Source organism: Camellia sinensis, chromosome 13 (assembly GCF_055761805.1).
Source record: "Camellia sinensis isolate YWXY chromosome 13, ASM5576180v1, whole genome shotgun sequence".
Taxonomy (NCBI): domain Eukaryota; kingdom Viridiplantae; phylum Streptophyta; class Magnoliopsida; order Ericales; family Theaceae; genus Camellia; species Camellia sinensis.
In genome coordinates this window covers 105,614,180-105,638,936 of record NC_138973.1, presented here as the reverse complement: position 1 = coordinate 105,638,936, position 24,757 = coordinate 105,614,180, and the positions used below count along the sequence as shown (strand labels likewise).

At 35.4% G+C, this 24,757-nt stretch overlaps 1 protein-coding gene and 1 long non-coding RNA gene across 3 annotated transcripts in view; both read left to right on the top strand.

The window, feature by feature from the left end:
- LOC114303003 (putative germin-like protein 2-1) overlaps positions 1-22,931 on the top strand; it is a 34,112-nt gene extending 11,181 nt beyond the window's left edge. The window contains exon 2 of the mRNA XM_028248157.2: positions 22,221-22,931. Coding sequence (XP_028103958.2) covers positions 22,221-22,771 — 551 coding nt within the window. The 3' untranslated portion in view covers positions 22,772-22,931. The remainder of the gene's footprint in view (positions 1-22,220) is intronic.
- Positions 15,514-20,118, top strand: LOC145806360 (uncharacterized). Of its 2 annotated transcripts, XR_014349372.1 has the most exons (5): positions 15,514-15,903; positions 16,016-16,065; positions 17,731-17,776; positions 18,407-18,553; positions 19,854-20,118. It is a non-coding gene; the product is annotated as an uncharacterized LOC145806360 (long non-coding RNA). The 2 variants fall into 2 exon arrangements; XR_014349371.1 differs by lacking the exon at positions 19,854-20,118 and having other exon boundaries at positions 18,407-18,949.
- Positions 22,932-24,757: the final 1,826 nt, after the last annotated feature.

The window sequence follows — 24,757 nt, the reverse complement described above, 5'->3', positions numbered from 1 at the left end:
CAGTTGTCACGAAAACAATCACTAAAAGATTATCCCAAAGAGTCAAAAAATGAGCTTTTAGAGATAAAATTTTGAAAATATTGCTAATAAATGCACTTTTAAGAAGAAAAGAAAAAAAAGCAACTTGGTCCTTAAAAAAAGGCTCTTTTTTTTTTTAGACAACTTTTGATCCTAAAGGGTTAGTAATTCATCACTAAATGTCCAATTCTGTCACTAAAAATAAAATAATCACTTTTAGCAACAAAAATATTTTATCCTTAAAAAGTGGTTTTGTCCTTAAATTTTTCTCTCTAAAACATTAATTTCTTATAGTACTCAAGATGTCTCTCTCTCACATGATTTTTCTCCTTATAAAAGGTGTGGGGGCTATTGGAGAAGGAGATAAGGAGCTGAAGGTTAGTGATGGTGGGTGGGAAGGAGCTAGAGAGAGTCTAGGGAGGGTGATGGGTGGTAAGGAGGAGCTGGGAAAGGGAGAGGGGTGAAGGGGGGTTGGGAGTGGCAATCAATGGTGGTGATAGTCAAGCGGTGTAAAATTAAGGTTAAGGTTTAAAAGGTTACACGTAAAAGTAGGATGGAAATTTTGTAATACCTAAACTTGTAATAAAAAAATTATTAAAAAAAAATTATAAAGAGGTGGGTCCAAATTAGGTAGTTAGGTGCAATTAATAGCACTATTTTAATATAAGATATAGATGAGTGAATGCATTTATATAAAGGTTTTTATTGATAAATCATATTTGGAGGTGTTTTAACTTAATAAGTCCACTAAAGAAAATTATAACCTACTTAGTCTTATGTATTTATTCTTTTATTCCATGAGATCCTTTTTTTCTTGATTTATATTGTTTGTTGGACTATTATACTCTTATGTCTATTATTGATATGTATTACACGGAAAAAAAAATATACACATTTTCTTTTTGTTGCTACCTCTATTTTGGTATTTACCATTATTCATATTTTTTCTTTTTAATTAGTTTCATTCACATTTGTGGTATTGTTTCATTATGCTAGGATTTTGAAACTCTAGTTTACACATGGCGATGAAATAATATTATTTTCCTCCATTGTTATGGTGAAACTTTGTGTTCCTCCATTGTCACTTTGTGTTCAAAGTTTTGTGTTCGTCCATTATTACTATGTGTTCGAAACTCTATATTTCTCCATTATTGTAAGTCAAAACTCTGTTTATATCTAATCAAATTTGTTACAAACATATTTTTCAAATGTGTGTTTGGTTTGATTTGGATTGGTGGAATGGTGAAATTGCATATATTGTTAATGATAATGATAATAATAAAGATAAAGATGATGATGAAGATGAAGATGAAGATGAGGATGAAATTGTTTTGTTTTTAGAGTGATTGAATTTTTTTTGGATTTCTAATTCTATTACTGCCATTGTTTCTATTTTTTTTTATCAATCAATGTGAATGTTCACATTTCACATTATTTGAAAATCTGATAAATAAGTGTTAAAATATAGATATGGGCATAATTATATATTTTGTAAGATGTGAATATTCACATATCATTGGTTATTTGTTACTATACTTGTTGTTTGTACAATCATTTTTTGTTACCATTAAACAATTGAAATAGTCATTTTTATTTTCTTTTAATTTTGTTTCATGTTGCAGTGTGAATGTTCACATTGGTATAAATTTAGTTTTTCTAAGATTAGTTGTATGTTAATTTTAAATTGTGAACATTCATATTGTATTTTGATATGAGCTTCTTTTTTTTTTTTTTTTTTTTTGAAGTTTTTTCAAAAGTTAGTTGTATTTTGTTTTTGTTTTTTTTTTTTTTACAATGCTTGTTGGTAGAACAATCATTTTTGTTACCATTGAACAATTGAAATAATCTATTTTCACTTTTTTTCAATTTTATTTTATGTTTTCACGTTGCAGTGTGCATGTTCACATTAGTATGAGTTTATTTTTTTAAAAAAAACTAGTTGTATATTAATTATAAATTGTGAACATTCATGTTGTATTTTCGTATAAAACGCTGTTTAAGTGTGCAACCCCCTTAAGGTTGCACACCATATGCAACCCAATTTTTAGCCGTTAGATTACAATAATTGATCAAGACCATTGAATTGTTTAATCGTGAAAAAGTTGAAACCGGGGCAACCGGTTAATGCTTGTATTTGCATGATTGCATCCCACTCACTCTCTCTATTTCGTCTCTATCTCTCTCTGTTCTCCTCTCTGCGTTAGGTTGAGTCAGTGTAACCCTTGATTTCCATTAACAGTGAGAAGCCCCTGCTGGGTAGGGAAGCGTATAACAGGCGATTTCTAATAACAACGGAACTACAAGGCTGTGTTGGTTCCATTGCTGAAGTGAAGGCGTTCTCTTCAACTAGATATGAGGTATGGAGCTATTTCCCTCCCTCTGTCTCCCTCTCTCTCTGGCCTCTTCACTTCAACTATTTTCCCTCAACTAAATCCCCATCCTAACTTCAACCGCTCTACGCTTCGCTCAAACGGAAACCCCTCCATTGGCAACTAACCTTTCCCTTTCTCAAGCGAGTGTTTGTGTTTGCACAAACAATTAAACCATGTGAAAATGTCATGTTTGTGTTTGTGTTAACATTTTTCGGTCATCAATTAATTGTTTGTACTAATGTCATGTGCAGTATGGCCCCAGTGGAAGTTAAAGGGAAGGTGATGATTATGACATTCCAAATGAAGCAGATGACATTCGTTTGATCAATGAAAGTCGGGCGAAACCTTATCATGGTTGCGAAGCTGTTTCGAGCAATGAAGGAGCAACCAGCATGAACATTGAAGATGGCAGAGCCGATGTGAAACAAGAAATGGTTGACGATGCTCATCGCAATGACATGGTTGGTGATGTTGAGCATGCTATTCTGGAATAGAAATTTGATTCGGTCGAAGATGGAGAAGCTTTCTACAATGCGTATGCTAAAGCCAAGGGATTTAGTATTCGAAAATCCAAATTTAACACAAACAAAAAGGGAAAGGTTGTTAGTAGGCTTTGGTTGTGTTCAAGGGAAGGTCAGAGATTACCAAAATACTTGGACCGTGTTGCTGAGAAGAGTAGAGCTCCCAAGGCACGAACAAGAGTAGGTTGCAAAGCCCAATTTCGCATACGATACGATGTAGATGCTGGTGAAGGGGGAAAGTATGTTATGACTCACTTCGTCACAAACCACAACCATGAATTGGCAGAACAACACTGTGATGTATCTGAGGTCATATCATAGTTTAAACAGTGCTGAGAAAGCTCCAGCAATGACTATGCACAACGTCGGTGTGAAGACTAGCCAAATCATGGACTATATGGTAAATCAATTCGGGTCTTATAAGAATGTTGGTTTCATCCGTACGGATCTGCACAGCCATATTCAAGTCGAACGTAGAGCAGAAGTTGAAGATGGTGATGCGCAGGGTGCGTTGGTTTACCTATGTGCAAAACTTGATGTTGACGCACATTTTTTTTACAAGTATGATGTGTGTATGGATAACAAGTTACAAAATCTGTTCTGGGCAGATTCAAAATCGCGGGCTGACTACGCAAAGTTTGGTGATCTGTTGATATTTGACTCAACTTATAGAACCAATACGTACAAGAAACCTTTTGTCATATGTGGGCTAAGGCATATATGCGTGGACATTTCTTTGCTGGGATGAAGAGCACTCAGTGCTCGGAGAGTATAAATGCTTATTTCAATCCTTTCCTCCAACACAAATTGAAGCTATATGAATTTCCTAGGCACTATGATCGGGCTCTTGCAAGGATAAGGTATAACGAGGCCGATGTTGAAACAATTAACACTTTTCCAGTATTGATTACTCCATTGCGAGATATAGAGAGACATGGGGCTGAGCTATTCACCCGAAATATATTTGGAATGTTCCGTGATGAAATCTTAGAAGATGGGAAGTTAAATGTCAAGGACGTGTTCCCTTTGTCGGATGGTCAGAAATGCTACTATATTCATAAGTACAAGGTGAAAGATAGATTATGGATAGTAACACACAATCCAGTGGATGCTGCAATGAGATGTCCTTGCATGAAGTTTAAATCGTTGGGGCTACCTTGCTGTCACATGATATGTGTTATGAAAATCGAAAATTTAACGCAAATTCTCCCAACTTGTGTGCTGCATAGATGAACAAGGGCTGCAAACAAGGATGGCCAGCAATGGCCTCAACCCTCAATTGATAGCACTATAACACAGACAGCCTGGTATGGGATATTGAGTTCTTCCTACAATGAAATGTGTTTTTATGCCTCGCAATCAACGGAAGGTTTCAAAGAGGCTAAGGATGCATGTCTTCCGATGACGAGCCGGATGAAGGAGTTATATGAGAGGAATCTGAACGATGGGGATGGAGACAAAGGGAAACATTCAATCCCACGACAATTTGGAGTAGAAGATCCTGATCTTGATCTTGTGAAGACAAAAGGGAACGTGGGACGGGCCTCGTCCAACTGTCAAAGACCAAGGAAATATGAACGTGTCCTAAGGTTCAATTTAGCCGAACAGTGCGTAGTAACTCAGATGCAGATACAACCCACATCACTGACCGTGAGTACAATGTGGAGTCATTGCCCATTCGTTGCAAGACTGGGTTGGTGGATCCAAGTACACCGCACATTAAGCAACGACGACTATTTTTCAATGTTTCTCCTGATTCCAGACAGCCTGTGGGCCAATACAGTAGTATCGAAGCAGCAGTGTGTAAAAATGATTCGACCACAAGTGATGAGGTGAATCAGGTAATTGTATAATTTGTATGATTTACTTATTCCCTTAATTTATTAGGTAGACAGTACTAGCTATTGAAAACACATCATTGCGAAGAACAAGGTAGATATGTATGTAGTTTTCATTTTGCACAGATTGTTGTACGTAACGTGTAAATAATTGGTCACGTACAATGCCAGGAAATGGCACAACGTTACTTATGTACAAGGCCACGAGTTATAAATTTTCCATATTGTTTAGAGTGATGTTGTCATTTGTGTTTGCAGTGACTTGTCATTTTGAAAACTAATTAAAGGAGAGATATATATGGGTTATCTGTGTATTGTTTTGGGTTGGAAATTGGCTTATGTCTGCATTCCAAGATTCCTATTGCGGGTTGCTTGTTTCGGTTCCATATTTCGTTGGATCTAACTGAAGGGTTTTTTGCGGTGTGGCTTATCAACTAACGATGTGTTTGGCTTCGTATTGATTTGTTATGACTTGTTTCGGTAAATTAGTATTATATTTCGAGTAAAATACGAATTTTGTCCATGTGGTTTTGCAAAATTACATCCCAGCACATGCATTTTGTATACAATCCAAGTGGCAGTTAATTTTGGGTGTTACTTGGAGAAAGTAACCCAATGAACTCGTTTACTTTATCTCTATGCCGATTGCTATATGAATTACGAGTTACGAATAGGAGTTGCGAAATTATTTCATGTTAACTATGAAAGTGATGGGTTTATTGTTAGTAAAATTATGGTGGGCCTATATTGACAGCAACCAAGCAGTAATTTAAAGTTGACAAGTTAAAGAAGAAAATCAAGCAATTGTGGTATTGGTTCGAATGCCTGAAAAGGATGAAGACTTCTTTCAATGAACTGATGGTAACAAAGTAAACAAGTAAAATGAACTTTCTGATATGAGCTGATGGTAACAAATCGTAGAAGATAAACCTTTGCTGATTTGAGGTTGAAATCACCAAAGTTCATCCAGTGACAAAGTACAAATGAGAAGGAAAAAACTACTCAGAAGTTACAATGTAGAAAGTAAGTTGTTGTGTTGTTGTTCATGTCCTCTCTCTCTGCAAACCTTCTACCCTTTATAGCTCTTATTTCCCACGACCCCATGATCTGCCGAATCTACAACTGCTTATGTGCAACTTCTGTAACTGCACGGTCATTTCCATGTCTTGAAACCACATAAAACCTTCACTTGTACCTGTCGAAGTGCATATCATTGAAGTTGCCACCTGTGCGCAAGTCCTTTTAGCCTTTCCTCGACAGATACAGACTCCCAATTCGTTCATGTTTCCTCTTGGAGACTGGCCACTAAATCCATGAGCACTGCCAGTAACTGCTCCACCGTGTAGGTGGCATGCAAAATTCAATGTTAGTTAATAACCCTTGCCTTCAGGTGGACTTGCCATGTGTCCTTAATTGAATGGAGCAGTTGTTCGCAGGATGTGGAAAAAATAGGTGCAAAGATAAATTTTAAAAAAATAACCAATCATAATTTAGGTGAAAATATAAGTGAACCTTTTTTTTAAAAAAAAAAAGTAGTTTCCATTTTTATGATTATAAACCCGAGATGTATATTTTGTTTTCGATATAAATAAGTTGTGTATTGTGGTTACGTAAAATGTAGGACAACAATTGTGTTTAAGTCATTAAAATCCAGAAAAATGTTATTTCAAATATTAACAAGTTTACCGACATTGAATATATTGATTAAATTACAGGGAAAATTCAATATTTGGCAGAGTTTGATGATTCAAAGTCAGGGGGCAGTTATAGTGAGTGGCCAAGTGTTGTGGTTCAGTGGCCCAGTTTGCAAGGATTGTGGTTGTGTTTAGTGGACAATATTCTGTCGATTTTTGTCTCATAATGATGAGGGACATGCCCCACAATGGTGAAAAGGAAGGTCGACAGGGAAGAGTCAATATTTGGCAGAAAGGACTTGAAGATTCGAAGTCAAGTGGCAGTTACAGTGGTAGTTATGGTGTAAACGTGTGAAATCATGCAATGATGGGCCACAAAAACAGTGTACGGATATCAAAACCCATGATCTTCCTTCTAGGCTTTCCAAGTATACTAAACCTCCACTTCTATCTGTCGATCTCCCATTTCGTTTGTTTATTTCATGGCCACCAACTGTTTGAAACTTCTATCGACAAACCAAGGCTCTTGCTTTGTCTCATGCTTCCTCCTGAAAGTGTGCCCACTAACTCCATGACTGGTGCTAAAAACTGCCCCCATCACTTGTAGGTGACCCACATGCAAAGAACCCACTTTCAACTAGTGGCCATTCCTTCAAACTTGGCCACGTGTCCTCCATTAAGTGGACCATCTGGGGAAGTGATTGAGACCCCCTCCAATCACCACCCCCACCACCCCCCACACACAAGTGGGGGCTGGTGATTGGAGGAGAAGAAAAAAAAATAGAAAAACTGGCCAATCAGAGAGAAAGGGGGTCATTGGGGTGCCCCCCTTGTGGGGGTCCAAGTCATATGATATTTAACTTGAACAAGGGGGCCATTGTTTGGGCCTAATTTGTACTTAACCTAGAGATTTATTCCCCTGAGCCCAAGAGATAAGTCCAATAGCAAATTTCTTAATACGGGCCCAAAACAAACATAAACTATAGCCTAATATAAGAGCATTTAAATATATTGACCCCATCATAAGCTATAAAAGACCCACCTTTTCAACTTCAAACCACTTCATTTCCCTTTGACTCGAACTCCTCAGACTGTACCATGGCGCCCAAAAAATCTCAACCATCTCCATCTGAGGAGAACAATGAAGACCTGCTCCACTTCCCAGACCCTATCAGAGCACGTATCGCTCCTCTAAAATTAAGTATTACCTTATTGCACATCACAAGTTCTGTCGCTATGGCTACTCTAGGCCCTACCTTCACATCTTACTTCCCAGACGAGCTAGCTCCATACTATCCCCTTGGCAATGGTGAGAACCTTCTTCTCAACCAACCTAGACTTAAGTAGACTAACTGGAATGTCAGCAAAAACCCAGTCAGAGGCTGGTGGTCACCAGACTCTGTTTGGCAAAGCTGGGCCAGGAGAATTAAAGGTCATGACTCTGAAGTATGGAAGTACTAGGGCATTAGTGAAGCAATTAGACTGTCGACTAAGAAATATGACATGGACAAAGGGCTAATTGCTACTGCTGCATGCTTTTGGTCGTAATCTTGTAACTCACTTCTCCTCAATTTGGTATGATTTCCCCTACCATCTTAGATGTAGCTCACTTGACTGGTCTCCCAATCTTGGGAAATGAAATTCATGCTCTCCTTGAGCCTCCAAAAGTGACCTTTACTTTAAACATTGACATGAGCTATACAGATTTCACCCAGAAATACAAAGGCAAGCATGTTTCCCCTGCAAAGGACCAAGAAAGAACTGATTTTTACTTACTTTGGCTTTGTCAATTTCTTTTTTGTGTCCCTGGGTACAAGATCACCAAGGAGTACATCCCCTTGCCTTGTGTATGCAAGATGGCCAAGCTACGGCTTTAGCCCTTTATCTTCTTGCCACCCTTTACAAGGCCCTATTTTCCTTTGTCGACAAGAAGATTTCTGGCAACTGTGGTGGACGCTTCTGGCTCTTCCAGGCTTGGTTGTATGCCTATTTCCCTGAGGCACGACCCCCCACCACCTAACACCTTGAAACCAGTTTTCCACTTCTATGCTAAACAATTGCTCACTTATAACAGCCAACCCATCCTCACTTTCAGAAATCATCTTACCATGTTTTACAAATTTCCTTCGAAAAGACCTTCCAACTTGTACATGCCATTTCAAAACTTTCAATTCTCCTCCAATAAACTTCGCTTCCTCTTCATAGACCCTTCTAATTTAGACAATGAGCAAGTCCAAGCACAAAATGAGACTTGGAGGCACATTCTCACCTGTAGACATGTCTTGGTTGGCTATTCCATATCCTCCACCAAGAAGTCGAACTACAGTTTTGAGACATTCTGTCCCAATTAATGGTCCAGGCAATTAGGTCTTTCCCGGGGTATCCCTTATCCTTATTTTCACCCAACTATCCATGAGGAGATTGGGTCCAGAATCTACTTCAAAGATCCTAGGCAAGTTGAATCCATTCTGACAGAGAACACCAAACTTTTCCAAGATTTTAGCCCCTTCTTCTTCAAACCTGCTTCGGACTGCTCCACTACTTTTGACCATTGGTGGGGACTTATGACTGCCATTATTTTCTGCAAGCCAATTGAAACCTGCCTTCACGATACTTGTATTGATAATCAGGGCCCCATATCCTCGCCTTCCAAGGTTAAGGCTACAAGTATCCTTCCTTCATATACTTCATATCCCTGACTGTCTCATGCCCTTTTTTTTTTTCTCCACGACACTAACGTGTTTGACCTTTGACAGCCAAAATTGGGCCTGCTGCTGAACCATTGGTTAGGGACCAACATAAAGGCAAGGCTCCAATGGATCCAACTATTCAGACAAACACCCCTTCAGTTCCGAAATTAATGGGAGACTCTTTGGCAGCCTCGCAGGCACAAGCACAGAAAGGAACTACCACCTGTACCCCTGTCGAGACAGAGGTCACGGCGAAGAAGAGAGAAGAGCCTTCCACTGCTCCTGCTCTAAGTACTGACCTAAGTTATTGGGATATCCCTCTCAGCCAAATGGTTGGCCAAACAATATCAAATCCTTCAGGGAAACTCTACCAAGTATGCCTTCACTTTACATATTTACATCATCTCAATTTTCATTCAACCCCGACTGATCACTTACTTTTATACAGAGAAAAAAAAGGAGATTACTCTTTACTGCTATTGATGATGAGGATCCTTCCAGTTCTCCTCAACACATTCATCCAATTCTCAGTCCCATCACCCATGTACCCAGAGAACCCACTCTACAACTAACTCCACCACCACCTCAAGCTTCTCAACAAACTTCATTACAACCTCCTTCACAGTCTTCACCACAGCAATCTACACAATTTGCATCACAACATCCTTCCACTTCCCCTTAACATATTCATCCAATTACTAGTCCCATCACCAATGTACCCAGAGAACCCACTCTAGAACCAACTCCACCACCACCTCAAGCATCTCAACAAACTTCATTACAACCTCCTTCACAGTCTTCGCCACAACAATCTACACAATCTGCATCATGACATCCTTCCACTTCTCCTCAACACATTCATCCAATTCCTAGTCCGATCACCAATGTACCCAGAGAACCCACTCCAGAACCAACTCCACCACCACCTTAAGCATCTCAAAAAACTTCATTACAACCTCCTTCACAGTCTTCGCCGCAGCAATCTACACAATCTGCATCACAACATCCTTCCACTTCTCCCCAACACATTCATCCAATTCCTAGTCCCATCACCAATGTACCCAGAGAACCCACTCTAGAACCAACTCCACCACCACCTCAAGCATGCATCTCTCCCTCGCCCTTGAAGCCATTTTACCTCTTTACTTAGCTAGTTAATTTGCCGGTTTTGGAATTAATTAGTTAATGTGCTTAGCTAATTTAATTCGTCTTTGTAATATTCTAATTAGCTTTGCATAGTTAATTAGTTGATTTGTAATAAGTAGCTTAGCTTAGCTCTTATTTATTTGGACGCTCCTGCGAGAGGGCGTATTGTTGTAATAAGTGTGTGTGTGTGTGTGTGTGTGCGTGTGCATGTCTTCCAACCCCATTTCTTTCTCCCTTTTACTTATTAGCTTTTGATGGTTAGTTTAGGACATATTTCAATTAGCATACCTTATGCTTTGCATGCGTGCATCATTCATTTGTCTTGCTTGCACCGGGCTCGGCGCATCATTCAAACTGCATTGTATTTCAATACACTTACTTGAATATGTGTTTCATAGCATGTTATCAAGTATTGCATTCATATGCCATAGTAGGTAGCCGAGCCTATTTAGTTGCATTATTGCATGTGTTGTATTAGGCATCTTGTATAGTTAGGATCATGCATTGTTTCTAACTAGTTTTCTATTTTGGCTCGGAGTACACTGTAAGTGTTTACGCTTTAGCATCTTTGCATGAGTGTGGGTGTTGCCATGATAGCATGCTTGCCATGAGGTTATGTGCTTAAGTGATTAACTGCATGAATGCCTGTGGATAAAGGCTTGGTTGCCTGAATTGGAACAACTCGTTGATTGTGAGTTTTAAGCCCACTTTGCGGAGTGGCAAAATCATGTTTTTCTAAGCCCACTTGAGGGTGGCAAATCCACGCTTTAGCCTACTTGCGAGTAGCACTTTCAAACTATTTTCGAAAAACAAACATGAGTTGTTTTGTTCCAATCCGCGTGATTGAGTCTATACTTATATGTTGATCGCATCACATAGTAAGTTAGCTAATAAACCGGAATAAGAACACATGTGTTTATGAAACGTATCATGTTTAGTAGAGGCCGATCTTTGATCGGGGGAGCGGGGGTGCTCATTTCATGACCTTCCCCCCTCGTACCCAAGTTCCCGTGCCGAGGCAACTTTGGTGATGACGGACACGTGGCCTTAGGCATGAGTCAGGGTTTCCTATATTTCCCAAAATAAAATATTTAGGTGGCGACTCTGAAATCTGACAAAGCAGTCCATGTTTGCCGCTTTTGATTTAAAATTGATTTTTCAAAACCAGTTGTCGGATTTGGACTCTTTGGTGATTTATCAGTCTTACATTGCACTTTGTGAGATTAGATTCAGAACCGTGATGGGAGTCCAAACTGTAGTAGCAGGAACACAATTCGCGCCCTCTCCGAAAGGGGGGCTGCGCGGAGACAATTTCGGGCGATCTACAATAACCTTTGACGAAAGGTGTAAGTATTTTCACCACAAGGTGTAGACTTTCAGAAAAGGTGTAAGTTTTTATAAAACATGTAAACTTTATGAAAACATATATTCCATAGAATGTGTAAATTTTCAAAAAATGTGTAAATTTTTTCACAAAAGATGTACTTATTTGACAAAAGGCGTAAGTTCGGTTTTCGGAAAAGGTGTAAGTTCCCATAAAAGCTGTAAATTTAATGAAAGATTTTTTTCACAAAAGGTGTAACTTTTCAGAAAAGGTGTAAGTATTTTCACCAAATAATGTAAATTTTCGTAAAAGGTATAAGTTTTTAACAAACTTTATCAAAACATATTTTTCGTAAAACGTGTAAATTTTCAAAAAAAGGTGTAATTGTCTTCACCAAAGATGTAAATTATGTCAGAAAATGTGTAAATTTTGTTTTCAGAAAAGGTGTAACTCCTATTAAAAGGTGTAAATTTTTTTAAAATTTTTGTTTCACAAAAGGAGTAACTTTTCAGAAGAGGTGTAAGTTTTTAAAAAAATGTGTAAACTTGATGAAAACATATTTTCCATAGAAGGTGTAAATTTTTAAAAAATGTGTAAATAGATTCATAAAAGGTGTAAATCTTATGGAAAAAGTTCTTTCACAAAAGGAATAATCATTCTGAAAAGGTGTAAGTTTTTAACAAAAAGTATAAATTTTATGCAAATATTTTTTCCATGAAAGGTGTAAATTTTCAAAAAACTTGTAGATGGTTTCACAAAAGATGTAAGTTATGTCACAAATGGTGTAAGTTTTGTTTTCAGAAAAGGTGCAAGTTCCCATTAAAGGTGTAAATTTTATGGAAAATATAATTTCACAGAAGGTGTAACCTTAAGTATTTCCCCCAAAGGTGTAAACTTTATTCAAACATATTTTCCATAAAAGGTGTAAACATTTTCAGAAAAGATGTAAGTTATGTCACAAAATGTGTAACTTCTAATAAAAGGTGTAAATTTTCTGAAAAAAATTGTTTCACAATCAGAGTAACCTTTCAGAGAATGTGTAAATATTTCCAGTAAAAGATGTAAACTTTCAGCAAAGGTGTAAGTTCTTGACAAAATGTGTAAACTTTATGAAAACATATTCTTTATAGAAGGTGTAACTTTTCATAAAACGTGTAAATGTTTGCACAAAATATGTAAGTTATGTGACAAAAGGTGTTAGTTTTGTTTTCAGAAAATGTGTAAGTTCCAATAATATGTGTAAATTTTATGAAAAAATAATTTCACAAAAGGAGTAACTTTTTAGAAAACGTGTACGTATTTCCCCCAATGATGTAAACTTTCAGCAAAGGTGTAAGTTTCTAACAAAGGTGTAAACTTTATTCAAACATATTTTCCATAAGAGGTGTAAATATTTTTACAAAAAATGTAAGTTATGTCACAAAAGGTGTAAGTTCTAATAAAAGGTATAAATTTTCTGAAAAAAATTGTTTCACAAACGGAGTAACTTCTCAGAAAATGTGTAATTATTTCCACTACAAGGTGTAAACTTTCAGAAAATGTGTAAGTTTTTAACAAAAGGTGTAAACTTTATGAAAACATACTTTCCATAGAAGGTGCAAATTTTTTTACAGAAGATGTAAGTTATTTGATAAAAAGTGTAAGATCAATTCTCAGAAAATGTGTAACTTCCAATAAAAGGTGTAAATTTTTTTAATAAAATTGTTTACAAAAGTAGTAACTTTTCACAAAAAGTGTAAGTATTTCAACGAAAATGTGTAAATTTTACAAAATAAATTATTTCACAAATGTGTAACCTTCCACAAATAGTGTAAGTGTTTTCACAAGAGATGCAAGTAACTTCACAAAAGGTGTAAGTTCCGTTTTTTCACAAAGCGTGTAAGTTCCTAAAATCCAATCAAACTCTATTCGTCTTGTTCAAATAATGGCAATGTGAGAGATATACGGCGTTTCGGAGGCCTAGGTCTTTCTCTCAGTAGAAGTCTGTTTCAGAGAAGACAAGTTTGGGAGGGCTTGGAATAGCGACCCCAAGTCAAAATCCAACCAAGTATGTCAATGTAAAAGAAAACCATTTTTAATATAGAGGAAGGAACAGAGAGACAGACAGACAAACAGAGAGACTGAGATTGACAGACAGAGAGACCGAGATAGAGAGTGATCGACAGAGACAGCCAGACCGAGATCGACAGAAAAGAGATCGAGATCGACACAGACAGACCAAGATCGCTAGAGATAGACCAAGATAGACAGGGATCGACAGAGAGAGACAGATATTGACGGAGAAAAGGCCGACATCGACAAAGAGAGACCAAGATCGATAGAGAGAGAGAAAAAAACCTTTGATTTGCGGCAGCAGCAGCGGCGGTGGTGGTGGCGATGTGAGACGACGGTGAGCACCGAAGGCCACCGACGCTTGGGTGGTCAGCGGAGGTCAGGATTGGTGGTGACTATTCTGTGTGCATCTGAGAGAGAACTGAGAAAGTGTTGGTGGGAAACAGAGAAGAGAGGGGCCGATAGTAATAAAATTTTCAACCTTTAGCGACTATTTGTCGATAAAATTTACACTAAACTAAATTTTACACCCCTTTTCTGAAATGTTACACCTTTTCTGAAAATTTTCTAAACTTATACATTTTCGTCAAAATACTTACACCATTTTCTGAAAGTTTACGCCCATTTCTGAAAGTTTATACCTTTTCGTCAATACACTTACATCATTTTGTGAAAGTTCACACTCATTTCTGAAAATATTTTCATATTTACACCTTTTATGACCTTTTATGAAATTATTAATATATTATATTATTTAATTAATTTACCTGCAAAGTGACCCGTTTAGCCGGTCACAAATGTGTAAACTTTCAAAAAATGTCGTATAACCCAATACATGAAAGGTGTCAATGCAAAATAGAAAGGGTGTAAATGCCTTGCATACCATATGCAAGGCACACCTAAGAAAAGTCCTTACCATAATTGTACTTTGATAATTTGCTTATTGTGTTAGAAAATATGTGTTTCCGTCCCTCCAATTCATCTATAAAAAATGTGTTTATTTGATACTTATAATACAAAATTAATGACAACAACACAAAACACATTCCTTAAGTATAGCTCAATTAAAAATAATTAGTAACATTTAGTAACATTTTTTTTAGACGAATTTTTCAAACTGTCTCCGAAAGTTAAAAATTAGTAACTTTTTTTGTGACGATTTTTTTAAACTGTTACTAAAACTTATAATTAGTAACATTTTTTATGACAAAATTTTTAATCTGTTGTTAAAATTAACAATTAGTGACATTTTTTAATAGTGGGATGAAAAACGTCATTAATTATCATAGAACTTATTAGACAATAAGTTCACATATTATGACCTACACATAAGTCTCCCTTAATCTTATTCAAAGATAAGCTAATATAATTATATACCGAACTTACAAGATTTATTATATTTTTTACAAATCTAAAAAATGGTCACAATAATTTACTTAATAAAAAATGGGTCCGTGCAGTTGAAGAATTTTCATCATGTAACCGTGGACGACTGGGTAAAAAATACATAATCATATGCTTTCTATTAAAAATTATGAGACAAATTCATCATTGACTCTTAAACATTATATATACCTATGTCAATGCCATGCTAGCTTTGTTACCTCATTATAGGACCTACATTTTTATGTTAATTTTTGAAATAGTATGTAGCAATGCCAACTTATTTTGTCACAAAAAAAAAAAAAAAAAAATATTCCGTGAAGCGAAGGTGTTAACAGTATGGATGCGAATAGTAGTAGTAGGGGTAATTTGTACTTTTCGAATCTCTCTCAATGCATGTCACACTACAGGAAATTAGGGATTTAACAGCGTTTAATTAATGGTGCTATATTAAGCGTCACTTTTTCTAATAATTAACAACGTTTTTAAAACGTCGCATTTGATATGAATCAAAACGACCCCGTTTTATGAATAGAAGACGCTTGGAAACACCTCCAAGTCCTGTCTCCCTACAAACCCTATTTTGTCTCTCCAAACCTTTATTTTCAAAACCCACAACCGTCTAGTTTGAATCTATCACTCACTCAAATCTCTCACTCTCTTGCTCTCTCTCAATTCTTCTTCAAAGCGATTGCGATTTTGAAATTTCTCAGAGCCAACCTATTTGCATCCGTATGGCTTCAATCTTGTAGTTTCTCAGAGCGATTGCGATTTCGAAGTTCAGTTTTGAGCACTGCTATCTACAATCTCAAAAAAACCAATCGAATCCTTCAAAATCTGCTTCAGCTCTGGGATTTATCTCAGAATGACATCTTGGTGATTTCGATTTTGATTTCAAAGCTCTCTTTGTCTTTCAATTTTGAAGGTCTCTCTGTCTCTCTCTTTGTCTTTTGATTTCAAAGGTCTCTCTCTCTCTCTCTCTTTCTCGATTTCGAAGGTCTCTCTGTTGATTTGGTTGTTGATTTTCGTTTGTGCAGATCAAGGCATTGCATATGCGGAGATCAAGGCATTGAGAGAAGGCAGAAAGGTTTGGATCTACCCATTTCTCTCTCTCTCTCTCTATATATATATATATATATATGTACGACTATCGTAAATCTAATTCAGTGATTCTATTTTGTTTGTGTTGGTTGTTGATTCTATTTTGTTTCTGTTGGTTCAGTGATTCTATATATATATACTATAACCCTCTTCTGTTTTGTTGATTTGGTTGTTGCCAAGTTTTGATTCTGTAATGCGAAAGTATTGCTCTATTTCAGTGATTGATGTTTTGTTTGTGTGAAATGTTTTGATGTTCTTGATGCTACTAGTTAACTTGGTTTATCATGAATTTTCTTTTAATAACAAAACTTTGCTTTTTTGTGTGAAAGAAGAGGATATTTTTAAAAATACCAATTATAAAGTAGCTTAATTTTTATTGAAATTTCCAGTGAAAAACCAATGAGCTGTTTGTTGCTCAAGTATTGTTAGGTTGAACGAATTGTCTTACAATCCATTTTGTGCATGTGTATGTCATTTTAGTCGCATTATATCATTTTCTTTCCTGAGAATTACCAAGACAAGACAAGAGGCACCAAAAGCAACCACTACATTTTGGCTACTTTTTTTTTTAGGTTGACGATTGCTCTTTGGATATCATCTTATGTGATAATGGGTCTTATCTTTTATTTTTTATTTTTTCAGATGGTGGTCTTATCTTTTATTTAGATATCAATAACAATAATATTTTTGCTTTAGTTATGATAATATATATCATTGTTGGGGAATTGTCTTAATAGACCAAAACAGGTGTTAAGATAGGGTATAATGATGGATTTTGTATCAAACAACTATGTCCAGTACATGCTATGGGATTTTGTGTGTATGGTTCAAGTTGGTTTTCTTTGCAGATCATTTAATCACTAGTCTCTTTTACTCATTGAATGCATCAAGAGTTCTGAACTTGAAATAGCACAGTTGGTGCAGGCGCCACTGCCATAGCTATGCTTTATGTATGCAATTCTTAAAGTGGACATTGTCATTGTAGACTGCTTCAATGACTATGATTTTGCATTAAGTTGTTTCAGTCTTATAAAACTCCTTGTTAGTTTGAGACTAGAAAGGTGGATGAAGGTAGATCATGTTGTACATAGCTGTTTAACTAGTTGTGAGCCTTTGAATTAGTTTTTGATCAAAACAGAGAATATAAAAGCTCTTAGAGCAAAGAATTGGGAGGATAAAGCCTACAATGATGGATTGATACCTTGTGCTTTATTAAAGTGGAATGAGATCAATTTGAGATCCATAATTGTATCCTGATATAGCATTGAAATGACAATTCTAGTTGGGCCAAATGGTTCTATTGGGAAAAAATAAGTAGAAATTGAATGCATTGTTAGTGAAACTCCAGTGGGATGCTATTACAGCAGCCGAAGTCAAATTATAACAAAGACCTCTATAAAACTCCACTCCAATGGTCTGTCAATGCTCATGCCAAATTATAACATTGCCAAACTTAGATATTGAATTGAATTAAAGAACATTGCCAAATTACATCACATACCCCACTTGCTTGGTAGCTCACTGATATGTCTGATTGCATGAATAACCAACCACACATTACAGCTAGGCTCTCAATCATTTTGTTTTTTTTTTTTTTTTTGGAGGGGGGGTATATATATAATCTTTCTTCACTTGTTCTTATTAAATATAGGTTCACCTTTCAAAGAAAGAGAAGAAGAAGAAGAAGAACTAACAAGGTAAAAGTACTAACATCACTAGTTTTTAATTTCTCACTTTTCTAAATCTATTAAGACATGATGTGATTTGGTGTTGGAAATTAGTGAAGAATTGTAGATTGGGAAAGACCTAGAATAGAGGACAGAAAACAGAGAACAGTGGGTTTTAGTTTGGAAACAAATTAAAAATTGAAAAAATTAAATGCAACGCAACACATCTTTGCGCGATATTGAGATTGGATAACCTGAAAAAATGAGGAAAATGAAAAATTGGAGTGATACAATTTGGTTGTTTTTTAGTTTGGAAACAAATTAAAAACTTGAATTAAGCCAAATCAGCCACATAGTTTTATATATTAACCTAGAATGTAGTAGCTTGAAAAAAATCCAAATCTTGTGGGATATTTGGTAATATTACGTGCCTTTTGGTCGATACAGCAAGTAGCTGAGTGGGTAATGACAATGGTGCAAGGTTTTGCTGGTAAGACGATGAATTATGTCAATACTTTCACATTGTTAATTATGTAAACCTTGTCATCATATTTGGAGCCTGCCTTTTGAATTATTTGCTGCTTTTTGTTGGTAAAACGATGAATTATTTAAATACTAATATTTATCTAATGTTGAAACATCTCTATTGTAAATTCTCAGTTTTGCTTGTATGATACTTGGGAGCAAATGATGTAGAATAGAAGACAAACCTAGCACAGCTATCATTGTGGTGACAGAGGAAGATAAATAATTGGCAATTTCTCAAGACAGAAATGAGTCCAGATGGAGGTCACTTAAGCAGAGGATGTAAGTAGCTCTACTAGGAGGACTCGGGAGTCTCTTCTCTTGAGTAGACATTTTTTTAATAGTTCTATTTAGTCTCTGCTAATGTCGCTAGGGAGTCACTTTTGTAAGATCCTTATATTTTTAATAGTTGTTGTTGCTGCTTTGTTCATTTTTAAAGCAGTAGCTATGATGAGAGCCTTGAAGGTTGTAATTGTTAAAACAACTTATGGGGTCTGTGCAATTTTTTGGAAAATCACCTCTTTTAAATGTTGTTCATCTCACACTGATGAGAGTGACTCTTGAAGTTTAAGTAATTTGACTTCTTCTTGACCATTTTGATTTTAATTGATGTATTTAAAGTCTGAACATGAATTGTTTCTATTTTTGGGTATGCAATGCATTGGTTCTTATTTTTAATTTTGTTTTCAAGCTTAGTTTATTTATTATTTTAATATACATCAATTATTAGTTCTTAATAATTGTTTATGGCAGGTATAAATATATGTTGCTATATTTAAATGTCAAGCTTAGCACAATTTAAAAAAAGAAAAAAAAAGGCTATGGCGGCGTTTTTTAAATGTCCCTATATCCCAACCCCAATGGCTAAATTTTTAAAATGTATAACAATGATAGAGGCCCATTTTTTGGAAGACTCCCACATCCCCCAAAGTGATTTTTGTAGATCACTTTGGGGGTTGTGGGGGTCTTCCAAATGAGTGGTGTAAATCACTTTGGGGGTTGTGTGAGTCTTCCAAAAAGGGGGGCCTCACTCATTTTCCAATGTCTAAATATCTATGACGGCGTTTCAAAAATGTCGCAAAATGTCTTAGTGACGTCATAGTACTGTTAGGGTAGGACATTTGGCGATGTTTAAAAACGCTGCCTATACTAATATAACGACATTTTCCAAACGCCATAAAGCTATAACGACGGCCGTGTTGTCGGCGTTTGATACTAAATGTCACAAAATGAATTAGCGATGTTTTTAGTTTTTTAAAATGTCGCTAAAAGTGCATTTTCTAGCAGTGTCATCTTCATGTACCTTTAATTTCATGCTGCTAATGAAATTTTCTTTACTGATAAAAAAAAACAAATGTAGCAACACGGACCACCAAATAACAACTCCGATGAAAATATAATCACAAATAAAAATTTTATTTTACTCTGCAAATTATCACTTAAAAATCAAATTTAATCCATACTGTTTTAGTTATATCAATTTTATAGCTAAATTATTTGATTTTGATTCAATTTTATCGCTGTCATTCTTTTTCGTTTATAATCGAACAAAATTTACTAACGTGCAATTTTTTGTTTTTAGTTTGTGGATAATAGGGGTGTTGGCAACAGAGGCAGGTTTATGGATTATGCAAAAGTGAATTACTTGGTGTTCGGAGGGATAGGTGCAAACACAGTATCTTTGTAATTTTCCTTCAAATCTCTGCACTTTTCCATGCCTCACAGTTTCATTGTGGAAGAAATGTGTAACTTTCTTCATATGTTGTGAATAGTTTTGGGGGTGTCTTTTTTTTTTTTTTTTGTGCCTCCTAGTTCCATAGCATATTTTTGTGCAAATCCTTTACAGAATTTGATTGGTTTGCTTGATCAAGAAACAAATTAAGGTTGTGTGGTTCATATTTCTACAGCTAGGGTTAAAAGAGAAATTCTTTTGTTGCAAGGAATGTGTTACGGTCCACCTCACCAATATCATTAATGAAAATGTTGATGCAAAATCTCAAAGATAGTAAATGATCTTTGACAATTGAAGAAAGAGTAAGTTCAAGCAATTGAAAAGGAGGTTGTGAAGCATGAATTTTTTCGGTGGGTAGAAATAAATACAGCAGCAAACATATTTGCCGATTTTCTACTGCAGATCTTTATCTAGGAAAATAGCACAATAAAATCTGGTCAGACAGATGGGATTTGGTTTTCCTAGGACCCAATCTCAACTATAAACTACCCCATTCGAGGGAGCTTCTAAGGCAGGAGTAAAAATTCAGTGTAACGGTGACACCAATGACATGGTATGACCAACAAACAATAAAGTTATATGATGCGGAGGGTCAGCCCAATAATTGTCTTACCACATATACATGAAGGGTAAAAAATAAGAAATGATTGGATAGTGATACCAATGACATGGTATCACCGTTGTATTGAAGTTTTTTTTGGAAAAGTAGAGCAAGAATTGAGTGGAGTGACAAGTGAGAGATATCTCCTTCTGCTTTATTCCTCAAAATTTGGGCAAAAATAACTTGAGTGTGTCGTATACCTCCTTTTTGAGAGAATTCGAGTTTACATATTATTTGGAGTGTTTAGCCACTAGTGAGTGGAGTGGAGAGAAATACTGTAAACCCATTCTTTTGATATGGCGGAGATTATATTTGCACCGCGGTTTCTCTACTCTACATAGGAGGTTTCTCACATAAATCTGGGTGTCCCTTATGGCTGTCTATTTTCTCTGTCTTAGTAAATTAATTTATTTTTGTATATATATATTTTTTTGATAACGCAGGTATCCCCAACCCTCTGGTTTTTCGGGAAACCAGGACTAATCAGTAGCCCGGAGGAAGCCGTGTACCCTTTTATTTTTGTCTATTTTAATTTACACTTGACAGTGGTTGGGAGTGTATTGCCCCAACAGAATGGTGTCTGAAATTTTGGTGTTGCTAATAATTTAGCTTTCAGTTTAGCTTATAATGTGACAACTAAAAGAATTTTGGACTTCAAAATTGAGAATTTTTTAATTTTTTGTCTTCTGAATAGATTATGTTGAAATTCCTGAATCATACAAAAGGCAATTGTCTCATCATCGGGAGAACCTACAAGCATGAGAGGGAGCAAGTTTGTGATGGGGACCAAGTTGATATTTATGCAACTGGGTAAACACCAATCATACTATACAATTCTACATATACAATTTTATGCAACAGAGCAACAACAAGCATTTTATATCCAATGATCACACTGGGGGCAGCATCACATGAGTTAATAGTTATTTGTCATCACCAAACCCATAAAGAGCATAAAGAGACAATAAATTATATTTAAAAAAAATACCCGCTTCATAAAAAATTTTAAGATATAAACTCCGTACCTTGTGTAGTATAGATTGAATGATCCAATTGTTGTTGATTGACAATAATTCTAGTGATTGATTCACCTGCAATAGGTGTACAAAGCATTATACATACACACATTAAACATCATCTTTTAAATTTTTCATAAATTACAGCCGCATACATTGGCCGAATTTTCCATTCAGCCATGACCCAAGCATTTGTAATAGTGCATATCATAAAGAAGAGTAAGTAATAACCAACAGCCTTTCATTAGTAAAGAATACCATACATATTAACTTCTTTAATCTGTGAAATTGTGACAATTTCACTTTCAATGGATGACATGTGTATGAAAGTTATCTTCCAAACTCGCTTCATTAGTATTCATTGTAAGAATAAGTACTAGTTTTGGAACAAAAAATACACAAGCTAAAAAAGGTTAATTGCACTTTTGCTACCTGAAATATACTCTACATTTTAATTGTTTAAGTTTGTAAAGGATCGGTTTTTATTTTCTTAGATTAGATCATCGTAACAATATTGAAATTTTATTATTTTATATAAGATTTTCTTTCTTTCTTTCACCCAATCCTTACTGAAGCACAACTTGATTCATTTGCATACAGTTTTCGTGAATGGCAAGTTCTGCAACGACCCAAAGCTCGCCACAGCCAATGACTTTTTCTACTCTGGCCTCCTCACTCCACGAAACACATCTAATCTAGTTGGATCAACAGTCACTCCTGTAAATGTCATGCAAATACCAGGCCTTAATACTCTTGGTTTCTCCTTAGCTCGCATCGACTTTGCACCTTATGGCCTCAACCCACCCCACACACACCCTCGCGGAACTGAGATCCTTGTGGTCTTGGAGGGTACTCTCTATGTCGGCTTCGTGACTTCCAACCCTGACAACCGCCTCTTCACAAAGGTCTTGTACCCAGGAGATGTTTTTGTATTCCCAGAAGGTCTCATTCACTTCCAGTTTAATCAGGGAAAGACTAATGCAGTAGCTCTTGCTGGCTTGAGCAGCCAAAATCCTGGTGTCATTACCATTGCTAACGCAGTGTTTGGGTCTAATCCAAAAATTTCTGATGATGTTCTTGCTAAGGCATTCCAAGTGGACAAGAAAGTGGTAGACCATCTTCAAGCTCAATTCTGGTGGCCCAACAACTAGAGAAATAAACAAAAAGAAAGTACCCACATGAATCTATTTTTTGTTAAAATTTAAATAGATATGATTCAATATAGCATGAATAAGTGGGTTGGTTGTGGATGATTTCCTTATAATTGTTTTCCTATATTTTTACAATAACAAAGTTTGCTAATTAATACTCTCTCTCTCTCTCTATCTCTCTCTCTCTCTCTCTCTCTCTCATATAAGGGGGCCACCCTCCTGATCTTTCTCTAGTCTCCCATATTCAATTGTTAGGAGACGGCAATGGACCATCAAACCTTTGGTTATTGAATCCTCAAATCAGTCTAACTTGGTTATACTCTTTATGTGGATGATTTTAGAATTTAGAAACAAGGCAAAATATTAAAAAAATAATTCCAACGGACCATCTAAAATTTTCCAGTGAGGTATAGCCATTTGCCTTTTTGTTTTTTGTTTTTTTTTTTTGATAAATTACAAATACATCTCTTGAGATTTGCTTAAAGTACAGATTGTCCCTTGCGGTTTGAAAAAAATTTTATTTAACAAAATTAACTAAAAAAATGAAAAGCATAATTGTTCTCCTATATAATAATAAAATTATCAAAATTATTAATTGAAACATATTTTTAACATCATTAAAAAATGTTAAGTGACTTGATGATTTATTAATAAAAGTGAGCAATTTGTTATGAAATTAGAAACCTTAGGAGGTGGAATGTAATTTTCAAAATCATAGGGACTAATTTGTATTTTAATCAAATCTCAAAAGATGTATTTGTAATTTATTTTTATTTTTATTTTTATTTTTTTCTTTCCCCTACTTTTTGCTAGCCAAATTTAGCTGGTCAAAATCACTAGCTAAACGTTAAAAAAAAGTTATTTACTCCTCAATTTCCTTCACCCTCTCTCCTCCTTTTTCATCTTTTCATAATAAAAAATAAAAATAAAATAAAAAATAAAACATTAGCAAAAAAAACAAATCTTCTATAATAACGAGCTAAATGCATCTGTAATGGGCTCTTCAAAAAAGGTTTGTTGGTTATTGTAGCTACTTTCAATCCATTTTAATCCCTTCAACCGGATAGCTACTATAATAACTATTTTAACACTTATTCTCCATGCTAGCTGCATTGGAAGAGATTTGAGAGCTTCTTTAAACACTTTGTTTGAATGGATAGGCAAAATATGTAGTAATGTTGGAGCACATATAAAAAAAATTAAAAAAAAAATAGCAAAATAAACAATATGTCTTTTTTGTATTTTAATTAATGAAAAATAAATAGTAGTGTTCGAGTTGCTAAGTAAAGATTATTATTAGAGGAAATGTTAGTTAAAATGAGTTACTAAGATAAGGATTATTTTTTGTATGTACTATTTAGCTAGTAAAAATAGGTAACGTATTATTAGTTAAAATTCTTTCTTTTTTCTAGAAAGAATGCAAACTCAATCACAATGTGCACAGGTACAATGACTAAACACCCTTGGAAGGAATTTGTAAGTTTTGAGTGAAGTCTAGATTCATGAGATATGGGTACGTTTATTGTTATTATATGCATTATCGTTCAAAATAACAGGACAGCTTATCCTGATCTATGGATACTCTTAAAACGATAGAGTTTCTACTTCATATGAAGGAGGAAAGATGTGTTCTTTTGCAAGATGATTGAAACACAAGGAATATCACAACAAATTAACGTTTTAGAAAACAAATTTATGGACAAAATCATTTTTATAGACGAAATATTTTAATTACCAAAAGTGTCATTATTGAATTTTTAGCGACAAAATTTAATATTTAGTGATGGATTACTATCCTTTTATGATCAAAATTTTTCTCTCAAAAGTTAAACTTTTTTGGCACCAAATTATTTCATTCATAAAAGTGCATTTATTGGCAACATTTTCAAAATTGTCGCTAAAAGTTTTTTTTTTAAACATATTGGGGGGACTTTTTAGAGACGACCCTTGCGACAATAAGAATTATTGCCCAAATATGTTTTGCAA